The sequence below is a fragment of the Myotis nattereri genome, assembly GCF_964212035.1.
Source record: "Myotis nattereri genome assembly, chromosome: 2".
Classification (NCBI taxonomy): Eukaryota; Metazoa; Chordata; class Mammalia; order Chiroptera; family Vespertilionidae; genus Myotis; species Myotis nattereri.
In genome coordinates, this window is record NC_138076.1 from 13,730,023 (window position 1) to 13,749,541 (window position 19,519).

Here is a 19,519-nt window from a genome sequence, read left to right on the forward strand (position 1 = left end):
AATAATAAATGAGGAGATAGCATTTCCCGATTCACTTTATGAGGCCAATATTACCCTCGTACCAAAACTAGACAAAACAGCATTAAAATGATATAAAAAGTGACCCAGATCAATATCTATCATAAAGTTAGATGTGAAAATTTTCAACAAAATATTAGAAACAGAATCCGGCAATGCATAAAAAGAATAATATTCCACAATTAAGTGGGATTTCTTCCAAATTATAAGACTGGTCCAACATTGGAAAATCAAAGTAATTCACCATATCAACAGGCAAAATCATATTAATTCACATCAATAAAAATCTAACAAAATCCAACACCCATTCAGGATAAAAACGCTCAGCAAACTACAAATAAAGAACTTCCTCAACTTGATAAAGGGAATCTATAAAAATCCTATTGCTATATCATACTTAATGATGAAAGACTGAATGCTTTCTCTCAAAGGTTAGATCAAAATTTAAAACTAAACTTTTGGAAAAAAGCATAGGGAAAAACTTTGGGGATCTAGGGCTAAGCAAAGAGTTCTTCAATTTTACAAGGAAAGTTAAGAACTGTAAGAGGAGGAAGTTATAAATTAAAGCTCACCAAAATTAAAATCTGCAAAGGATTCCATTATGAGCATGAAAAGAAAGCCATGGGCTGGAAGAAAATATTTGAAAATCACATATCTGACAAAGAACTAGCATCTATAATATATAAAAAACTCCGAGAACTCCAATTAGAAATGGGCAAAAAACATATGTATTTCACTGAAGATATATGGATGATAAATAAGCATGCAAAACAATATTCAACAAGAGAAATAAACACATAAAAAGATGTTCAATACCATTAGCCATTAGAGAAATGCAAAATAAAACCACAATGAGACAGCACTCCATCTCTATCTAAGTGACAACAGCAGTGCTGGTGAGGAGATGGAAAAACGACCTCACTTACACACTGCTGGTGGATGTGTAGACTGACACAGCCACTCTGGAAAACATTTAGACAGTTTCTTGTAAAGCTGAGCAGGCAACCACCATACAACCCAAGCACTATACTGTCTGGTGTTTATCCCAGAGAAACAAAAACTTAAGTTCACACAAAAACCTGTATAAGAAGTTTCACAGCAGTTGTATATATCATGGCCAAAAACTAGAAACAACACTGATGTCCTTTAACAGATGGGTGGTTAAAGTGTGTATTTCCGTATCATAAAATATTACTCAGTAAAAAAAAAGATTAAACTATTGATAAATGCAACAACTTGGATGGATTTTGAGGGAATTATAGTGACTGAATGAAAAGCAAACCGAAAAGGTCATACACTGTATGATTCCATTTACGTAACAGTCTTGACAAAATACAGAGATAGAGAACAAATTTCGGAGGTTGGGAGTGGAATGGACGCGGGGGTGGCAATAAAGGACAGCAAGAGAGATTCTTATGGGGATGGACCTGTTCTGTATCAACACCCTGCTGGTGAGAGTGTGTATAGTTCTGCAAGATGTTACCACTGAGGGCCAACAGGTAAAAGGTATATGATTTGTTTGCATTATTTTTTTTACAATTGCACATGAACCTACAATTATCTCAAAATAAAAAGTTCCATTAAAAAACAGCATTTGCTACATATGTATTATATTTGTACTTGTCCAAAATTTTCTTTAGGCTATTTCTACTGAAAAATACTTCATGCATTTCAAATTGTTTACTTCTGTTTCACAGGAATCAAGTTCTAGTCATTAGAGAGATTGAAAACTAAATGGACTTCCCTAGTAAGTGTGTCCTCTCTATAAAACTGTTAGATTAGTCTAACGGGACTACTTCACTGTCTACAAGATATAATTAGGTGACCTACAAGGCAATATTCAAACCAAATTCTATCATATTCTTATCTTTAGATAGGACATACTAATAACTATTTTTCATGATTATATATGAAAATGGTCAATAAATATGTTACATAATAAAATAATATTGGCCTATCAATGTCATTTCCTAGGACACAATGATTTTAGCTTACTTTTAAATGCTCATAGTTATATGTGAATAAAACATTGAACAACTGTTTTATTCTATTATGTACATTTACCTTTCATATAATAAAGTAAATATATAAGCATGGGATAGTAGTTTTTTAAAATTTTAAATGCTTGATTACCTGCACACAGAACACTGCCGCTGAGGCTGAAGAGCCGTGAACATAACAATCATAGAATAGTTTCGAGGCGGTGCCTTTATAAATTTTCGGAATTTGTCGCCATTCATTCGGAAGATTGAGCGCCTGGAACTCCATTCCATCAACTGTTCTACTTTTTCGGCTAACAGATTCTGCAATTAAATATAGGAATTTAAATTTACACAAGGTTAAAGTCCTTCAGTTTGTATTTCATATAAGCAGATTACATGAGATTATATTTTAGCCAATGTTATTTTCTGTTAAAAGTCCTTGTTTTAGCCAAAACCGGTTTGGCTCAGTGGATAGAGCGTCGGCCTGCGGACTGAAGGGTCCCAGGTTCGATTCCGGTCAAGGGCATGTACCTGGGTTGCGGGCACATCCCCAGTAGGAGATGTGCAGGAGGCAGCTGATCGATGTTTCTCTCTCATCGATGTTTCTAACTCTCTATCTCTCTCCCTTCCTCTCTGTAAAAAAATCAATAAAATATATATTAAAAAAAATTTTAAAAAAAGTCCTTGTTTTAGTGAACAATACCAGAAGTAATAAGACACATCAACATCACGTATTCCCTGAGATCCGCAGATAATAGCACATCACCTCCATGGTACTCTTAGCAAAAAGGTAAACCTCAATCTAATCACGAGAAAACGTTACACTGACAGAAGTTTAGTCACAGTCTATAAAATAACTAACCAGTGCTCCTCAAAGGTGTCAAGTTCATGAAAGACCAGGAAAGGCTGAGGAACAGTAACATGGAGAAGAGCGAGAGATGAAAACTAAATGTAATATGGAACCTCTCACAATCCGGGACCCCTCGGGGGATGTTGGACAGCCATTTTGGCCCAAGCCCCACAGGCCAGGCCTAGGGACCCCACTGGTGCACGAATCCATGCACCGGACCTCTGGTATGCATATAAGATCTTTGGTTAATCTCTTCCCACCCTCCCCCCTTCCCTCTAAGATTCATCAGTCTCTTCCATGTTTCCATGCCTGTGCATTGAGTGTCTGCCCCTTGGTGGTCAGTGCGCATCATAGCTACCAGACAAACGGTTGCTTAGGTTTTTATATAGAGATACACATTGTTATTTATAAACTTCTAAAATAAACATTAATCAAGAAAGTATAAGATCTCTCTCTCTTTTTTTTTGAGTATTCACACAAGGTTGTTAACTTTTGTTCCACTTTCCACCCACAAGAACAGAGTGTTCAGTTTTTATATCTCTTGCCTCAAGCAACTTTCCCATTTTAAAGTCAACAATCCAAGAGCCAGAAGCACCTGAAATTGCTATCAGATATATGGCTTTGATCATCGTTTCAGAATGCTCCCTGAACATTCGTCACTGATACAGAGCCAAAGACAATTAGCCACACTCATTTCAGAAATTATAAAAAATTAAGCTTATTTTTTAAATGTAGCATTATCACCCATACTTTAATATAAGGCTTACAACAAACAAAAAGACATGCTTAAAGAGTACTTCCAATGTGTCAGTTACCATACTAGGCATACAACATGTCAGGTGCCAACCAACATCCCTATCCACAGAGAAAAAAAATTCAGGTTCAGAGAACCTAAATTACTTACTCAAGATCAAATTACTAAGTGGTTAAGCCTGGATTCAAACTTGGCTTTTCTACTGTTAATTCCTAGGCTGTTTGTTTATCCATGTAATAGTGGTGTGTGTGTGTGTGTGTATGTTATATGTTCATGTGTGAGATATCTCTATACACACACACACACAGTCTTTAAAAAAATCCGGGAGCCATATAAACAAAGAGACAGTTTATTATGAAAGTTCCTCTAATGCAGTGGTTCTCAACCTTCTTAATGCTGTGACCCTTTAATACAGTTCCTCATGTTGTGGTGACCCCCAACCATAAAATTATTTTCGTTGCTACTTCATAACTGTAATTTTGCTACTGTTATGGATCATAATGTAAATGTCTGAGATGCTATATGTGTTTTCTGATGGTCGCGACCCACAGATTGAGAACTGCTGCTCTAATGTAATTCCCTGATTAGGCCTAGAAAATAATTCTTTGTAAGCATGCATTCTTTATGGTAAAAACTAGGCCAGGTAAATAAGTTAACATGTAGTTTACAGATGTTTAAAGGTTTTAAGATAATATAGAAAGATATATTTTTAAAGTGCCAATACACTTGAAGAAAATAATAGCAAAAATATTGAGCATTAAATATGGATTTAGAACACATAACTAAAGAGAGCCTAGTCCCAGATTCTCTATTTAGGAAGTAGTGTGCAGAAGTGAGCTGTTTGATTAGCTGTCTTCTTCGTACAGAAATAAAGGTCTGGGAAGGGAAGGGCATCATGGTTGACTCACACTTTCAAGAGCATCCTATATAATAAAAGCCTAATATGCAAATTGACCGAATGGCCAAATGACCAATGGAACGGTCAATTACTATCGCTATGATGTGCACTGACCACCAGGGGGCAGACGCTCAATGCAGGAGCTGCCCCCAGCCCCCAGGCCAGCCGAGGCGGGTGCCAGTGAGGGATCCCCCCAATCACTCTGCCAGTTGCCCCTCAGAGGGAGGCAACCGGCAGCGGCGGTGGCAGGGCAATCAGGGGACAGGGACAGCCAGCGAGTAGGCTGGCACCACCACCCCCCGATCGCCCTGCGGTTGCCTCCAAGGCAGGTGCCAGTGGGGTCGCCTGATTGCCCCACTAGTCACCTTGCAGAGGGAGGTGAACGATGGCGGCGGCAGGGGGTGGGACCGGCAAGTGGGCAGCACCAGGCCAGCCAAGCTGCGTGCCAGCGGGGGCCCCCCCGATCGTCCCACCAGTCGCCCCACAAATTGGCCCTGATTGCTGGTCAGGCCTAGGGACCCTACCGTGCACCAATTTTGTGCACCGGGCCTCTAGTCTATTATAAAGAAGGTTGAGCTAATTCTCCAAAGAAAGTATTGCAAGGTGATATAGTAGAAACATTCAGTAAGGAACAGAAAACTAGTCAATGTGAATTCAATGACCTAAGAAAGAATCACAGGTTGAGCTACAGTCTCCAAACAAGGTTTATTCCACTGTTGCATTTCTCTGGGACAGGACTGTAGCCCTATTTAAGGGCCAGGTTAGGTGCATTTGTCCCTTTGACGTATGTATTTCCATTTCAGGGCCATCTGTTCTCCTTTCTGTTGGAATCTTTTTCCTTCTGCTACCATTTCATTTCTGCAGAACTGCTTTCAGATTTCACCTTCTCTGGGTGTCTGTTTTGGTCTCTTAAAGAGAGTAATACTCAGAAACCTTGATTCCCTATTCCCAAGGGAACAAGTAAAAAAAAATAATTTCTGGGGTAACTTTGTCTATTTCAGGGAACACAGACACATCCATAAGATGGAATATAATGTAACCTTTAAAACTGAGAAGCACCATATGTCTATTTTTAAAGTAGAAAAGAATTCAATGGCTCAAGTCTGAATGATGGTTCTGTATTTATATGCAACTACAGACCCGGTGCACAAAAATTTGTGCACTCGGGGGGGAGGTCCCTCAACCCGGCCTATGCCCTCTCGCAGTCTGGGACCCCTCGGGGGATACCACCTGCTGGCTTAGGCCTGCTCCCCAGGAGATTGGGCCTAAGATGGCAATCAGACATCCCTCTGGCAGCCCGGCTGCCCTCAGGGGATGCCCACTTGCCAGCGGTGAGAAGGCCTTAGCTGCAGTAGGACATCCTTAGCACTGCTGAGGAGGCAGGAGAGGCTCCCACCACTACCGCTGTACTGGCAGCCATCAGCCTGGCTTGTGGCTGAGCAGAGCTCCCCCATATGGGAGCTCACTGACCACCAGAGGACAGCTCCTGCATTGAGCATCTGCCCCCGGTGGTCAGTATGTGTCATAGTAACCAGTCATTCCCACTCTTTTTGCTGTTAGGGCCAATTTGCATATTACCCTTTTACTATATAGGATAAAGGCCTGGTGCACGGGTGGAGGCCGGCTGGTTTGCCCTGAAGGGTGTCCCGGATCAGGGTGGGGGTCCCGCTTGGGTGCCTGGCCAGCCTGGGTGAGGGGCTGATGGCTGTTTGCAGCTAGTCACACCCCCTTCAGGGTGGAGGTTCCCACTGGGGTGCCTGGCCAGCCTGGATGAGGGGCTAATGGCAGTTTTCAGGCTGCCTGCACTCCCTTTCGAGTGGGGGTCCCCACTGGGGTCCCTGGCCAGCCTGGATGAGGAGCTGATGGCTGTTTGCAGGCTGCCCGCACCCCCTTCAGAGTGGGGATCCCCACTGGGGTGCCTGGCCAGCCTGGATGAGGGGCTGAGGTTTTCAGGCTGGCCAAGCCTGCCAGCGACTGAAGCTCCCAGCCTCTCCTTTTTTCTTTTTTTAATTCTGGTGTTTATTTACCTTCTATAATTGAAACTTTGTTGCCACTCCAGCTCCGAGGCCACGGACTGCTGAAAGCAGGTATCTGGGGTTTGTTTAGCTTCTATAATTGCAACTTTGTTGCTTAGAGAGGAGCTCAGAGCCCGGCCGCAGCAGGGAGGAAGCTTGGCTTCCTTCATCACTGCAGCAAGCAAGCCTCCTGCTCGCTTCAGCTGCATGGCTGCCAGCTGCCATCTTGGTTGGCAGTTAATTTGCATATCTTGCTGATTAGCCAATGGGAAGTGTAGAGGAGGTACGGTTAATTTCAATCTTTGTCTATTATTAGATAGGATGTGACCTGACCAAATTATTTCTCTGAATCTCAGTTTCTTTATTTCTAAAACAAATAATACCTCACAACAATGTTGATAAAATTAAATGACTTAATGCAGGATAGGCACTCAAATTGTGTTCCCTTCTGCTCAGGTTAATTTCTATCAGCAACACTGAGAGGAACAGTGGCTTCTGAAGGAATATCTAAGTGGAAATTTTTTTAAAAAAATAATCTAATTAATATCTTAAATCTCAGAGCTATCTAATGTTTTCTCAGTACTTAGTAAATGACAAGCACTGTGCTAAATTTATAAATGAACATTGTGGATTACTGATTACATGACAAGCATGGTGTTAAATCTATGGAAAATGAAAGAGGAAGGAGTACAGCAGGTCCTCCTCTCAAGGCCTTATGGCAAAGAAGCTCTAGCAGTAAAAATATTGCTTATATTGGTATTACACTGTGGCTTTGGTGTTAAGTAAATGCCTTAGTGCCATCAGGGCAAGATGGCATAAAAGATCTCATGTCTGTGAACACTAACTGGTTGGTAATGGCTAATTTAAATTTAGCACAGGGGAAAATTCTAAAACCTTGACAGGGGCTATGTAAAGAGTGTGTGATCAGTTGGATTCTGTAGGCTAAGGCCAGGAAATGGGAACAGAGGTGCCATAAATCTACCAGATCAGAAAAGACAAAAGGAATCTAATATTTAGAATCTTAAAAGAAGAAACCCTTTCCTTGCCTGTTACATTGTAAAAAGCAAGGGCTAGCAGGTTCCACATATTAATGAAGTTAAGGTAGTCAGTCATATTAACTATAGGTGCCCAGTCTATATTTTTATCTTAATGTTTTTTATGAAAACTGAATTTTAAGGCAAGTCACTATAATAAATGAACTGGCATAATCTATATGCCAATCCTCAACATGATATTACTCAAACTGTTCTCAATTCATGTTTCTACAAATCAATACCTAACCAAAATACAAATAAATGGTACATTTCACTAAGCATCATGGAATAAAATTGTTCATTCCAAAGTGAAACTTACATAGGGAAAAAAATCTCACTCATCTAATACTTTTATATTCATATGTTGTTTCCAGCATTTTATCCCTAGGTACATTTTAATGATGATCAGATGCACCAAAACAAAGATATACATGTGGTCTCATGTCTTAAGAGACGTCTACCAGAGGAAGAGCCATTCAAGTGCCTGTGTACAGTCACCTACACAGTATTTACTCAGGTACTCGCTATCATTAAAATAGCCACAATATAATTTGCTTATAGCAGCGGTTCTCAACCTGTGGGTCGCGACCCCTTTGGGGGTCTAAAGACTCTTTCACAGGGGTCGCCTAAGACCATTGGAAAACACATATATAATTACATTTTGTTTACAGTAGCAAAAGTACAGTTATGAAGTAGCAACAAAAATAATTTTTTGGTTGGGGGTCACCACAACATGAGGAACTGTATTAAAGGGTCGTGGCATTAGGAAGGTTGAGAACCACTGGCTTACAGTAATTCACAGGATATAGATTTGGAGTGAGAATAAGAAGTACATGTTGAAGGTATCTGTTGATGACACCTAGAAACCATGATCCCTTCTGTCTTTCCATATTTTGGGGGAGTCTTTACTTTTTAAGAGTTTAGTATCTAAGAGGTTCACTCAAAGCCCACTGATAAATCAAACAGACGTAGCCAGATGGGTGTTGTTTTGCATTTGGGAAAGAACTTATCTTCAATTCCTGAAATTATTTGTTCCTACAAATCCTTATTCATTTTCCTTAATATTATACAATTCCTCTCAGGTTTTAATACAATACAAAGGGCAATTAATACTTCCAGAAATCAAAATACAGAGACCAGGCACTCCATCACCCCATGTACATTACAAACTGACCACTAACAACCACCAGGAGCCTTAAGGGCACTCAGAAGACCACATAATAAACAAGAAAATAGACTATTTTGATTAAAAATATATTAAATGCAAATAATACATATGCCCAAAGAGGGCAAGGATTCAAACAGTCCATTCAATCAATTAAGAACTCAGCAAATTATGGTATTTCTGCAGGAAATATAACACTCTATTGGAAAACTCAACTATCATTACTTCAAAGATGCAAAAGTAAGAGATTCAAAAGACTTTAAACAAATCATCCTGAAAGTTTTTTTTATGTATTTAATATCAAGCTCTTTAAATTTAGAGAGGAACAGTGGAAACCCTCAGACAATTCCTCCTCAGAGAAGACACTGAAGGTGGCCTGGTCCGCGTGGAGGACATCGAGGGGAATCAGCATTTGTGACAGGGAGAGGGGTCTCTACAAGTGGGAATAGCCTTACACACATTTCCTAAGAACAACATGTCAAAAATAGTAGTACCTAATTCAACTCACATCTGAATAAAAAATACAGAAATAGTTATCTGATAAAACATTCATTCAAATATTCATGTCTTTTTTAGAAAAGAAAAACCTTGCAACACTGTAATATTTCGTTAAGTGAACTATTTCTAAGAGGCAGTAAAAATATTTTTAGTGACACTCATGTAATGAATGGCTTTACCAGAATTGGGAGTTATTGTGTTTTATTTTTTACTACAAAGTGAAGACAGTTATTTTATTGTTTTGGGTTTTTATTTAATTCACGTGAGCTGTCTTCGTGACAATTTTTCACAGTAAATTGCTTAAATACAATACTCTCCTGTTAAGAGATAGCATCATTAGAATTTTGATCCCTGAAGAATCAAAATATGAAATCATTTTAATAAGGGACAGTCATGAAAGGGGCTAAGTGAGCATCCATTTTTATTCCACTGCATTAGTTTCAGTCACCATCTTTATTGAACTCTGTATCTTTCTGTTAGATAAATAAATATTCCATTTTAAAAACAGGTACCAGCGACAAAGCCTCACAGCAGCGGCAAGAGGAGAGAAGAAAACCTTCCTACAGCTGCACACAGCCATCTGGCCTTACTCTCCTGGGGGCCCAGATCCAGGCAAGGTGGCCATTACCAGTGTTAACGAGAATAGCAGAAATCCTATTATAATAATACACTACAGCACAAAATAATATATTATTTTAGAGGCCAGATTTGTATATAACTCTTCACTAGTAATAGCAACATATAATGTGTTACAGCTAAAGAAAATGTTTACTACAAGAATATGTAAAAACAAAAACATCAACTATTAATTGCAAAATTGAGAGATGACTTTTCTTAGCAAGTTTATTCTTAAGTCACACAAACTGATCAGTAAAATCTGTGATGGTTAAATTATTAAAACCAAGAAAACCTAAATGGAATCTAACAGCAAACAAGCCAAGAGCAAAGCTTTAAATGTACTTTAAATGTTTTCCAATGCCTTTCATCAACCAAAATAAGATTTGGTCTACTGAATTACTTCCAAATGATAGGAGAAGTAAAATATTTGGGGTAGAGCAAAAGATTTCCTTTAGTTATTTTGTGTAAAAGGTATTAAAATGATCACAGCTACCTACTAATTCAAATCTGTATTACCAGCAGAGGCCCAAAGATTTGTGGCCCCAAGTCTCCAAAGAAACTCCTATATAATAAAAGGGTAATATGCAAATTGACCCTAATGGCAGAACAACCGGGAAAGTCCAGTTGCTATCATGTGCACTGACCACCAGAGGACAGACGCTCAATGCAGGGGCTGACCACTGGTGGTCAGTGTGCTTCCACAGGGGGAGCTCTGCTCAACCACAAACCAGGCTGACGGCTGCAAGCACAGTGGTGGTGGTGGGAGCCTCTCCCGCCTCACCTCGGCAGCGCTAAGGATGTCCGACTGCAGCTTAGCGCACTCCCCGCTAGCAGGTGAACAACCCCCAAGGGTCTCCTGAGCTGCCAGAGCGATGTCTGACTGCCAGCAGGTGGACATCTCCTGAGGTGTCCCGGACTGTGAGAGGGACCCCCCGAGTGCAGAATTTTCATGCACCAGGTCTCTAGTTGCATAATATTAGAGAAAATATCCTAAGTTTACACCTGGCCCCAGAATAAAATGAGATGCCCCTGCTTGTTCCATTTATCCCTACAATATCAAGAATGGATCGTAATTGAAATGTATTACTTACTAAAAGCACAAAAGTAATGTAAGGTAGCAAAGCAAGCAAAAAAGTGAATTTAGTACAGAGTAGACCAGCCGTGGGCACACTACGGCCCGCGGGCCAGATCCGGCCCGTTTGAAATGAATAAAACTATTGAAAAAAAGACTGTACCCTTTTATGTAATGATGTTTACTTTGAATTTATATTAGTTCACACAAACACTCCATCCATGCTTTTGTTCTGGCTCTCCGGTCCAGTTTAAGAACCCGTTGTGGCCCTCGAGTCAAAAAGTTTGCCCACCCCTGGAGTAGACCCTCTTAGCAGGGGGCAGGACTACTTGAGTATGAACTCAAGAGATAAATCAAAATAAAGAACTCAGGAAGGGAGAATCTATGGGTAAAATTCCATTTCACTGCAAATTCAGAAACAGATTTACCAAAGCACTCCCATGGCTCACATAGTTCTTGGTCCAGACCCCGTTCCCCATCCACTGTGGCAGAATTCCTCTTCTTAGAGCAGTGGTTCTCAACCTTCCTAATGCCGTGACCCTTTAATACAGTTCCTCATGTTGTGGTGACCTCCAATCATAAAATTATTTTCGTTGCTACTTCATAACTGTAATTTTGCTACTGTTATAAATCGTAATGTAAATATCTGATATGCAGGATGTATTTTCATTGTTGCAAATTGAACATAATTAAAGCATAGTGATTAATCACAAAACAATATGTAATTGTATATGTGTTTTCCGATGGTCCTAGGCGACCCCTGTGAAAGGGTCGTTCGACCCCCAAAGGGGTCACAACCCACAGGTTGGCGACCCACAGGTTGAGAACCGCTGTCTTAGAACATTTGCTATTATGATCAGAGAAAGCGGTCCAGAGCTAAAGTTCATCATGAAAACTTGGAAGTAGTCAGTACATCAGGTCCCATGTTTAGTGCGAATATTCATTTGCTAAAAATATTATATAAATATTTTGCTTCATTTAACACATACATGTAATATGCTATATTAAAAATACCAATATAAAATGTTAGGGGTAATATGTTATACAATGGTAAATCTCTCAAAATCACCCTAAAAAGACATAAAATTTTAATGCGTATACCCTTTAGTACACCAATAACATTTCTAACAATGTATCTGAAGAAATCATCAGTCAAGGCACATGTGCTTAGGTATAAGGATATTCATTGCAGCACTGTTAATAATTGCAAATGTTTGTTAATCTTATGTGTGCCTATAAAAAGAAGATTGCTTAGATCATAACATGGCATGGAAAAGAACAGGATCATAGTCAATAACAAGATGAGACAGACTTACCTAAAAGGATAGTCACAATTTACCTTTAAGTAATTCAAAAGGATTACTTTTCAGAATACTGTGTAAAGTACTAATTCATATTTCAAAATAGATGTGTGTGACTATTTGTTCAACTTATTATATGTACATGCTGAATATCTGAAAGGACATACAGCAAACTGCTAATGGTTTATCTCTAGAGAAGATTACTTCATAAATTTCCATGTTGTTTTAAATTTTTACCTACATTACTCTGTAAACAACAGGACAACAGTTATTGCCCCCTGGACAAAGACAGTGAAAAAAATTCAAAAAAGAGTAGCTAAAAGATAAGATACTGTGATTCCTCTAGGAAGAAATGTTTAACCAGCCAGGGGTGCCTCAGTTACCCTGTGCCTCCTTGCTGTTCCTATACTATTCTTCCCATCTACTGATTGCTCTACACTCATCTTCCCGTCTATGGTTGATTCTATGAGTATTTTGAAATCTACACTCACTTCACTTCAATATAATCTTTACTTTTGGTCAGGTTGGTATGTGAGAAAATGAGACTCATTATATTCTAACGTGCAGTTACTACCACATTAATCTTTAGTAATGAACACCTTCATTTCAGAAAAAGGGAGTATGTATAAAAAAATTCTTTAGTAACCAGGGCTTTATGTATCTCTTTAACTAAGAAACTGAAGAAAGCAATCCCAGAAATTTCAAGTCTAATTTAGTGAAACCATAAGGTAAAGGGATAGAAGAAATCAATATAAGCCCAAAAAATAAAACTATTTTCCTGGCTCTAGCAAAATACCGTTTTGAGTTTTTCTGGTTATAAACATGCCAGAAATGAACAAATTAAATATTGCAGAGTAACACAGTTTTAACCACATTAATGGAGTTCCCATTCTGCCACCATAAACATCAACCACTATTCAAAGGCTTATTTTCACAATCTCAATAGAAAAGCAAACAGAAACAACTCCTAAAGTCTAATGTCCTCCTCCAATACCATATTGAAACTTTCACATCATAATTTTTTAAAAACCTATGCATTTATTTCCATTGCTGTAGAGAACCCCTTCATATTATTTTCTATTTCTCTTAACAATGGTCATACAGGTTTTTCCCATTTATTTTTTTTAATTTTATTTTATTGCTTAAAGTATTACAAATAGTATTACATATGTCTCATTTTTCCCCCCTTGACCTTCCCCCAGCCTCCCCTACCCCGCACCCCCCCCCGCACCCCCCCTCCCCGTGTATTGAGTCCATTGGTTATGCTTATATGCATGCATACAAGTCCTTCGGTTGATCTCTTACCCTCCCACTCCTGCCCCCCAACCCTCCCCGGCCTTCCCGCTGTCGTTTAACAGTCTGTTTGATGCTGCTCTGCCTCTGTATCTATTTTTGTTCATCAGTTTATAATGGTCTTTATTATCCATAAGTGAGTGACATCATGTGGTATTTTTCTTTCATTGACTGGCTTATTTCACTTATCATAATGCTCTCCAGTTCCATCCATGCTGCTGCAAATGGTAAGAATTCCTTCTTTTTTATAGCAGCATAGTATTCCATTGTGTAGACGTACCACAGTTTTCTAATCTACTCATTTGCTGATGGGCATTTAGGCTGTTTCCAAATCTTAGCTATGGTAAATTGTGCTGCTATGAACATATTTTTTAAAATTTATCTTTATTGTTGAAAGTAGTACATATGCCCCCCTCTTTTTTAAAATTCTACTGTTATCTTTCTAAATGCAGATATGCAGTGATTCACATATCTGTATTTTATAATTCAATATCTGCACATCTCCTACAATATAAATTTCAAATGCTCTGAATAGCATTTCAGAACCTTCAAGCCTTGGCTTCCATTTATAGCTGTCCAGCCTCACTCACGTTAATCCCAATAGAATCCTGCAAATGCAAAAGGACCCACTACTTGACAGTCCCTGAATGCATTATATTTTCAGATTGTTGTACCACCTGGGGTTCTCCATTCATCTCCCTTCCCCACCACCACCATCGCCATCACCATCACCATCACAACCCCACAACACACACACACACACACACACACACACACACACACACTCCATATTCTAGCACACAGCCTTCATCAACATGTATAACTCCTCCTCATTGGTCAAGACTCAGTTCAGTCAATTACCTAACTCTGAAACCTTTCCAGTTTTTACCATACAGAGGCATGGACATACCCTTATAGATCATAAAGTGAACCTATCTATACTTATATTATTTTTGTTGGTTTTTATATACATCTCCATCACTAAACAGAGTCTCTGAATAGGATATGCTTCAAATTTCCCCTAAAACTGTAAACACCTGCTAGAGTGCTAGTACACATTTGATAAAATTATCAATAAATAATGAAAACAGAGAAAATACTATTAAAAATTTCTTATTTGCCAGTTGAATTTTCCCACACTTTAAAATACAAAGAGAAATTAAACAAGACACTCCCATCCTCCTTGACCCGTCTGCCTTTAAGTCAATGCTTTGCTGAGGTGAACAATCTTACAGCTACTCACTGACACATCAATACATTGTCCTCTACCTAATTACTCAAATTAACTATGTCTATGAGGTACAAAATGTAAAATATGTTCAAGAAAAATAAGTTTAACATCGACTAAGATCTAAATATTTTTAATTTCCATAAAAACATTAAACAGTTATACTACTGTTTGATCATACTTCCCATGAGTAGCTGTTTTTAACAGTTTCTTGCAAAATATGGCCCCGTTAGTAGAGGGCAATCTCCTTATACCATCTGTCTTCAGCTCTGATTCAGCAATCTGCTTACTAAGGTGATGTTCCCCTTCCTTCTTCCCTCTCCTGGTTTTTCATCCTAAAACTATATCCTCATTGAAGAGAGTCTCTTATCAAATAAGAGGGATGTTTTTGTTGTTTAGAACAGATAAATGGTCCATGCTTCTTACAAATGTACTCTTTTAGGAATTGTCCAAGAAAGGAAACAAACAAAAAAAAAATCTACCCCCTCCTTTTTTTTTTTTTTTTTTTTTTTTTTGAAAATCCATTACCATTCCCTTCCCTAAAGAATGTACTTGGAGTTGGAGTGGATGTAATTTAATTAAATCTCCCACACAATATGGCATGTACAATATCCTGACAGTTGGTGACCAAAGGTGAACACTTCTGGTAAAAATTAGTTTGCTATCTCACCAGGTGGCCAATTTCATTTCAAAACTGTGATAATACTTTACATTTCTTCCTTTTAGTGAGCACATGTTTACACATGTAACACCCATCTACTGGAACTACTTTTGCCCTCTGGAGCCTAAGTATTAACCACAGAAGATACATTAAAAAATTCAGAGGGAACAACGATGAGCCTTTATCTTTCTAAGCTAAACTTGTCAAATTAGTACTTCCATCATCCCCCATGTGACACTGCTTTCACCTCTAACATCCCTGTCAATCTCTGCATTGGCTCTCGCTTTCACATCTAAAGTGAATTGTATTTGTTCTTGATGTTATTACAAAGTGACCAGGAATTGATAACACACCTTAGAAAATAATCCAAAATAGTACTGAATCCTATAATTATTGTGATTAAATACTAAATGTTTAATGCCCTACAATGAGTAGAAAATCACAACACTAAGTTTATATCTGTAAAGTCCTGAAAACAGCATCTTTCACATAGTAGTGGTAAACAAGTGTTTGACAAATAACATTACCTGATCCATTGTTCATTATATTTATACTGATACATTTGTTTGTATGGAAAATAATACAATAATTAATAAATAATAATGCAAGAATAAAGTTTTGCATACTCACAACTGTAAACCTACTTTTTCCCACCCTATATATGAAATGTGTAAGATCATATGTAAAAATAGTTAACCTATTCAATACTCGAGTTTTTAAAAACATTTTTACTTTTTTCAATATCAAATTGCCAAAAACTGAAATCTAAAAACCTGCCAAAAATTATAGAGCACTATTCCCAATCTGTAGTTAGAACCCAAATTAGGATCAGTAAACCATTAGAAACAAGAGAAGTCATGCCGTCTTCAGAAAAAAAAATTCTCCTATTTTCCCAGCATGGGATGGAAATGTAGTGCAGGTGGCGGGAGAAGGGAGACCCCATCAGCAGTGACTCCTACTCCTCCCAGAAATGTTCAAAGCCATGAACTTATTCAATTGACATTTCAAACGCTCCCTGGCTAGAAGTCAGAAATTTTCGGGGATGTGAGGGAGTACATGTACCTTAGGATGTATCTTAATGCAGTATCATTGCCACCTTTTGTTTCATTCATAATTATTTACAACTGGTGTTTAAAATGACCTTGGGGGGGGGGCGGATAATTCTTTAAAATTTTAGTTTAGTTTAGTAAGAACTTAACATGAGATCTACCCTCTTAATAAAATGTTAAGTCACCTGAATTATTGTTGACCATAGCTGCAATGTGGGATAGCACATCTCTAGAACTCATTCAACTTGCTTAACTGAAACTTCATAGCCGTTGATTAGTAGTAACTCCCTAATTCCCCACCTCAGTGCCCAGCAACTACCATTTCACTCTTTGATTCAATGAATTTAACTATTTTCCATGCCTCATATAAGTGTAACCATGCAGTATTTTCTCTTGGTGACTGGCATTTCACTTAGCATAGTATTCTCAACGTTTATTCATGTTGTCACATACTCCTTCCTTTCTATGGCTGGCTGTATATACCCCATTTTCTATATCCAGTCATCAACTGATGGACACGTACTGATTTTGCATATTGGCTATTGGGAATAGTGCTGCAATGAACATGAGGGTGCAGTTATCTCCTCAAAATGTTTTTTTCAATTGCTTTTTGATAAATACCCAGAAGTGGAATCGCTGGGTTATAAGGCAGTTCCATTTTTAATGTTTTTTGAGGAACCTCCACACTGTTTCCCATAGTGGCTGCACCATATTGCATTCACATCAGCAGTATGCATTTCTACACATTAACAACAAACCATGTAAAAAATAAATTTAATCCCATTTTACAACAGCACCAAAAATAACAGAATATTTACGGAAAAAAAAAAAAAACTAAGGAGGTGAAAGATTTGCATAATGAAAACTACAAAACATTGAAGAAATAAGTTAAAGAAGACACAAAACAAATGGAAAGAATCTTCTTCATGGACTGGAAGACTTAATATTGTTAAAATGTCCATAATACCTAAAGTGATCTGCAGAATCAGTGCAATCCCTATCAAAACCCCAATGGCATTCTTTTCTAGAAATAGAAAGAAAAAAACACAAAACTCTGCAATTAATACAGAAGCACAGAAACCACAGTCAAATCAATCTGAGAAGGTAAAGTAATATTGCTTGTCTTTCAAACGTTATTACATTTAATTTCAAGAACCAGTAAAAACCGTAACTACAGCCTGTCAACTGTGTATGCCTTAAACCTAAGAAATAATATGTAAAAAAAGAGTAACTGTGAGAGGGCACACATTAGTTGTTACTTTTCCTATTTTAAATCACTACAAATATTTTGTCATTTATTAAACAAATAACTTTAATTAATAAGTACTACCAATTTTAGTGGGGCAGAACAACTTCCATATGTACATATTCTTCACAAAAGAGCTGACCTCCCCTACCTGGAAGGGAATTCATCTAGGAGCTACAGACACACATGGAACAATCTGGGAGGAGGACTCATCAATCAAGGCTCTCACACAGATCAACCCTGGTATCAGTGGAGAGAAAGATTTCACAGCCATGTCAACCACATCCTAGCTAGTTTGGTTTCAAAACATGTCATACTATCTCAAAATTAAATTTTTATACCAAGTTAATAACAGTTTAGAAGCCACTGGAATTGTAGAATGTGTGGAATCTAAAATTAGGAAGAAAGATAAATAAGGGCCAGATTCTTCATCAAATAGTTCATAGTATTATAAAGTCTCTTAGCCTCCCATGTATTAATTTCATCATTTGTCAGGTGCATAAAGTATCTCTAAGATGTTTTCTGGAGTCAGATTTCCAAAATGGCCTTGAGAGGAGCTGGGCAGCTCCTCTTCCTCAGCAAAACAGAAGGAAACCGGTGAAAGTTACCAAGAACAATCCTTCTGACTCTCTGGAACGTATGGGCATGCAAAACTTGAGAAGCCTTTACTCAAGAGAATCCAAGGAATCTTGGTCAGAACAGCAGGAATCCATGGCATGTAAGCCAGAAAGGCTTTGTTTTGCAGGCTTTCTATTCTGGGCAAAGCATCTAAGAAGGGAGAGGAGACTCCCTCCCCTCACCCAGCCTCTGTTCATAGGGCAGAAGGTGGGGGTTCCACCCTTGGAGGGGCAAGCTGAGAAGACTAGGGGCTACCATTTCCTCTAACTCCACTCCTAGAGGGGAGATGTTGCTCAGGGAGAGACAGGCCACCACCTATCTCCCGCACTCCCAGCTCCAAGACAGTTCAGCAAAGGCCCTCAGGAAGAGAAGCAAGACAGAGAACCAGTGCTCCACAGCACTGCCTGAGGTATTATGCAAAACAAGAGAGAGCATAATGGCAAACAATTGGAGAAAAAATAGTCACTAGAAACAGCAAGGAAAAGATGTCCTCCGCATAAATTTAACTGAGGGATTCAGGGAAAGAAAAGGGCGAAAAGAGCCCTGCACAGATTACACGCACCCCCCGTGGTCTGGAACACTGCACCAGCTCAGGAACAACTAGAAAAGTGCCTGCCAGCTGCTAATCCCTGGCTAAATGCAGGGCAGACATGAAAACTCCAAGACTCGAAGACATCCCTCAAACCCCACACAGATCACTGGCAAGCATGGAAGACTGAGACGGTCTGGGCTCTTAATCACAACCTCTAACCAAAACCTGGCGATTCCTGGGGAACCAGGCTTGAAAATAAAAACAAGGAGGAAAAAAACTAAGCCTTAAAATCAGAGGTTGATCCCTGCAGGAAAAACAGATCACTGCAGAATTAATCCAGGCAAGCCACTACACAAATAGAAAATTTAAAAGAAAAATTAAAAAGACAACTTTTGTGCTAAGTAGCAGCAAATAAATAAAGAACCAAAGCATAATTACTTTTAAATTTCAACAAGAATACTAAGATCAGTCTCAAAATCCCAAACTGGCAATCATTTTCAGTTGCTATTATATCCATTTGCAATTAATAATTATTTTAACCCTTTGCGGTCGTATTAAATTTGGACATGGGTGTTGTACTGGTCGGAATTAATTTCCATTGAAATAGCAGTGATACATAACATGCAAGATTATGAAGGATAAACAAGATTTATTAATTCTTTTTTGGAACTACGTCACTAGTAGTAG

At 38.5% G+C, this 19,519-nt stretch overlaps 1 protein-coding gene across 1 annotated transcript in view; it reads right to left on the minus strand.

The window, feature by feature from the left end:
- The window catches only part of TUSC3 (tumor suppressor candidate 3), a 112,648-nt gene that overhangs the window by 77,326 nt on the left and 15,803 nt on the right, over positions 1 to 19,519 (minus strand). The window contains exon 2 of the mRNA XM_081084238.1: positions 2,152 to 2,321. Within this exon, the coding sequence (XP_080940364.1) occupies positions 2,152 to 2,321 (170 nt within the window). The remainder of the gene's footprint in view (positions 1 to 2,151; positions 2,322 to 19,519) is intronic.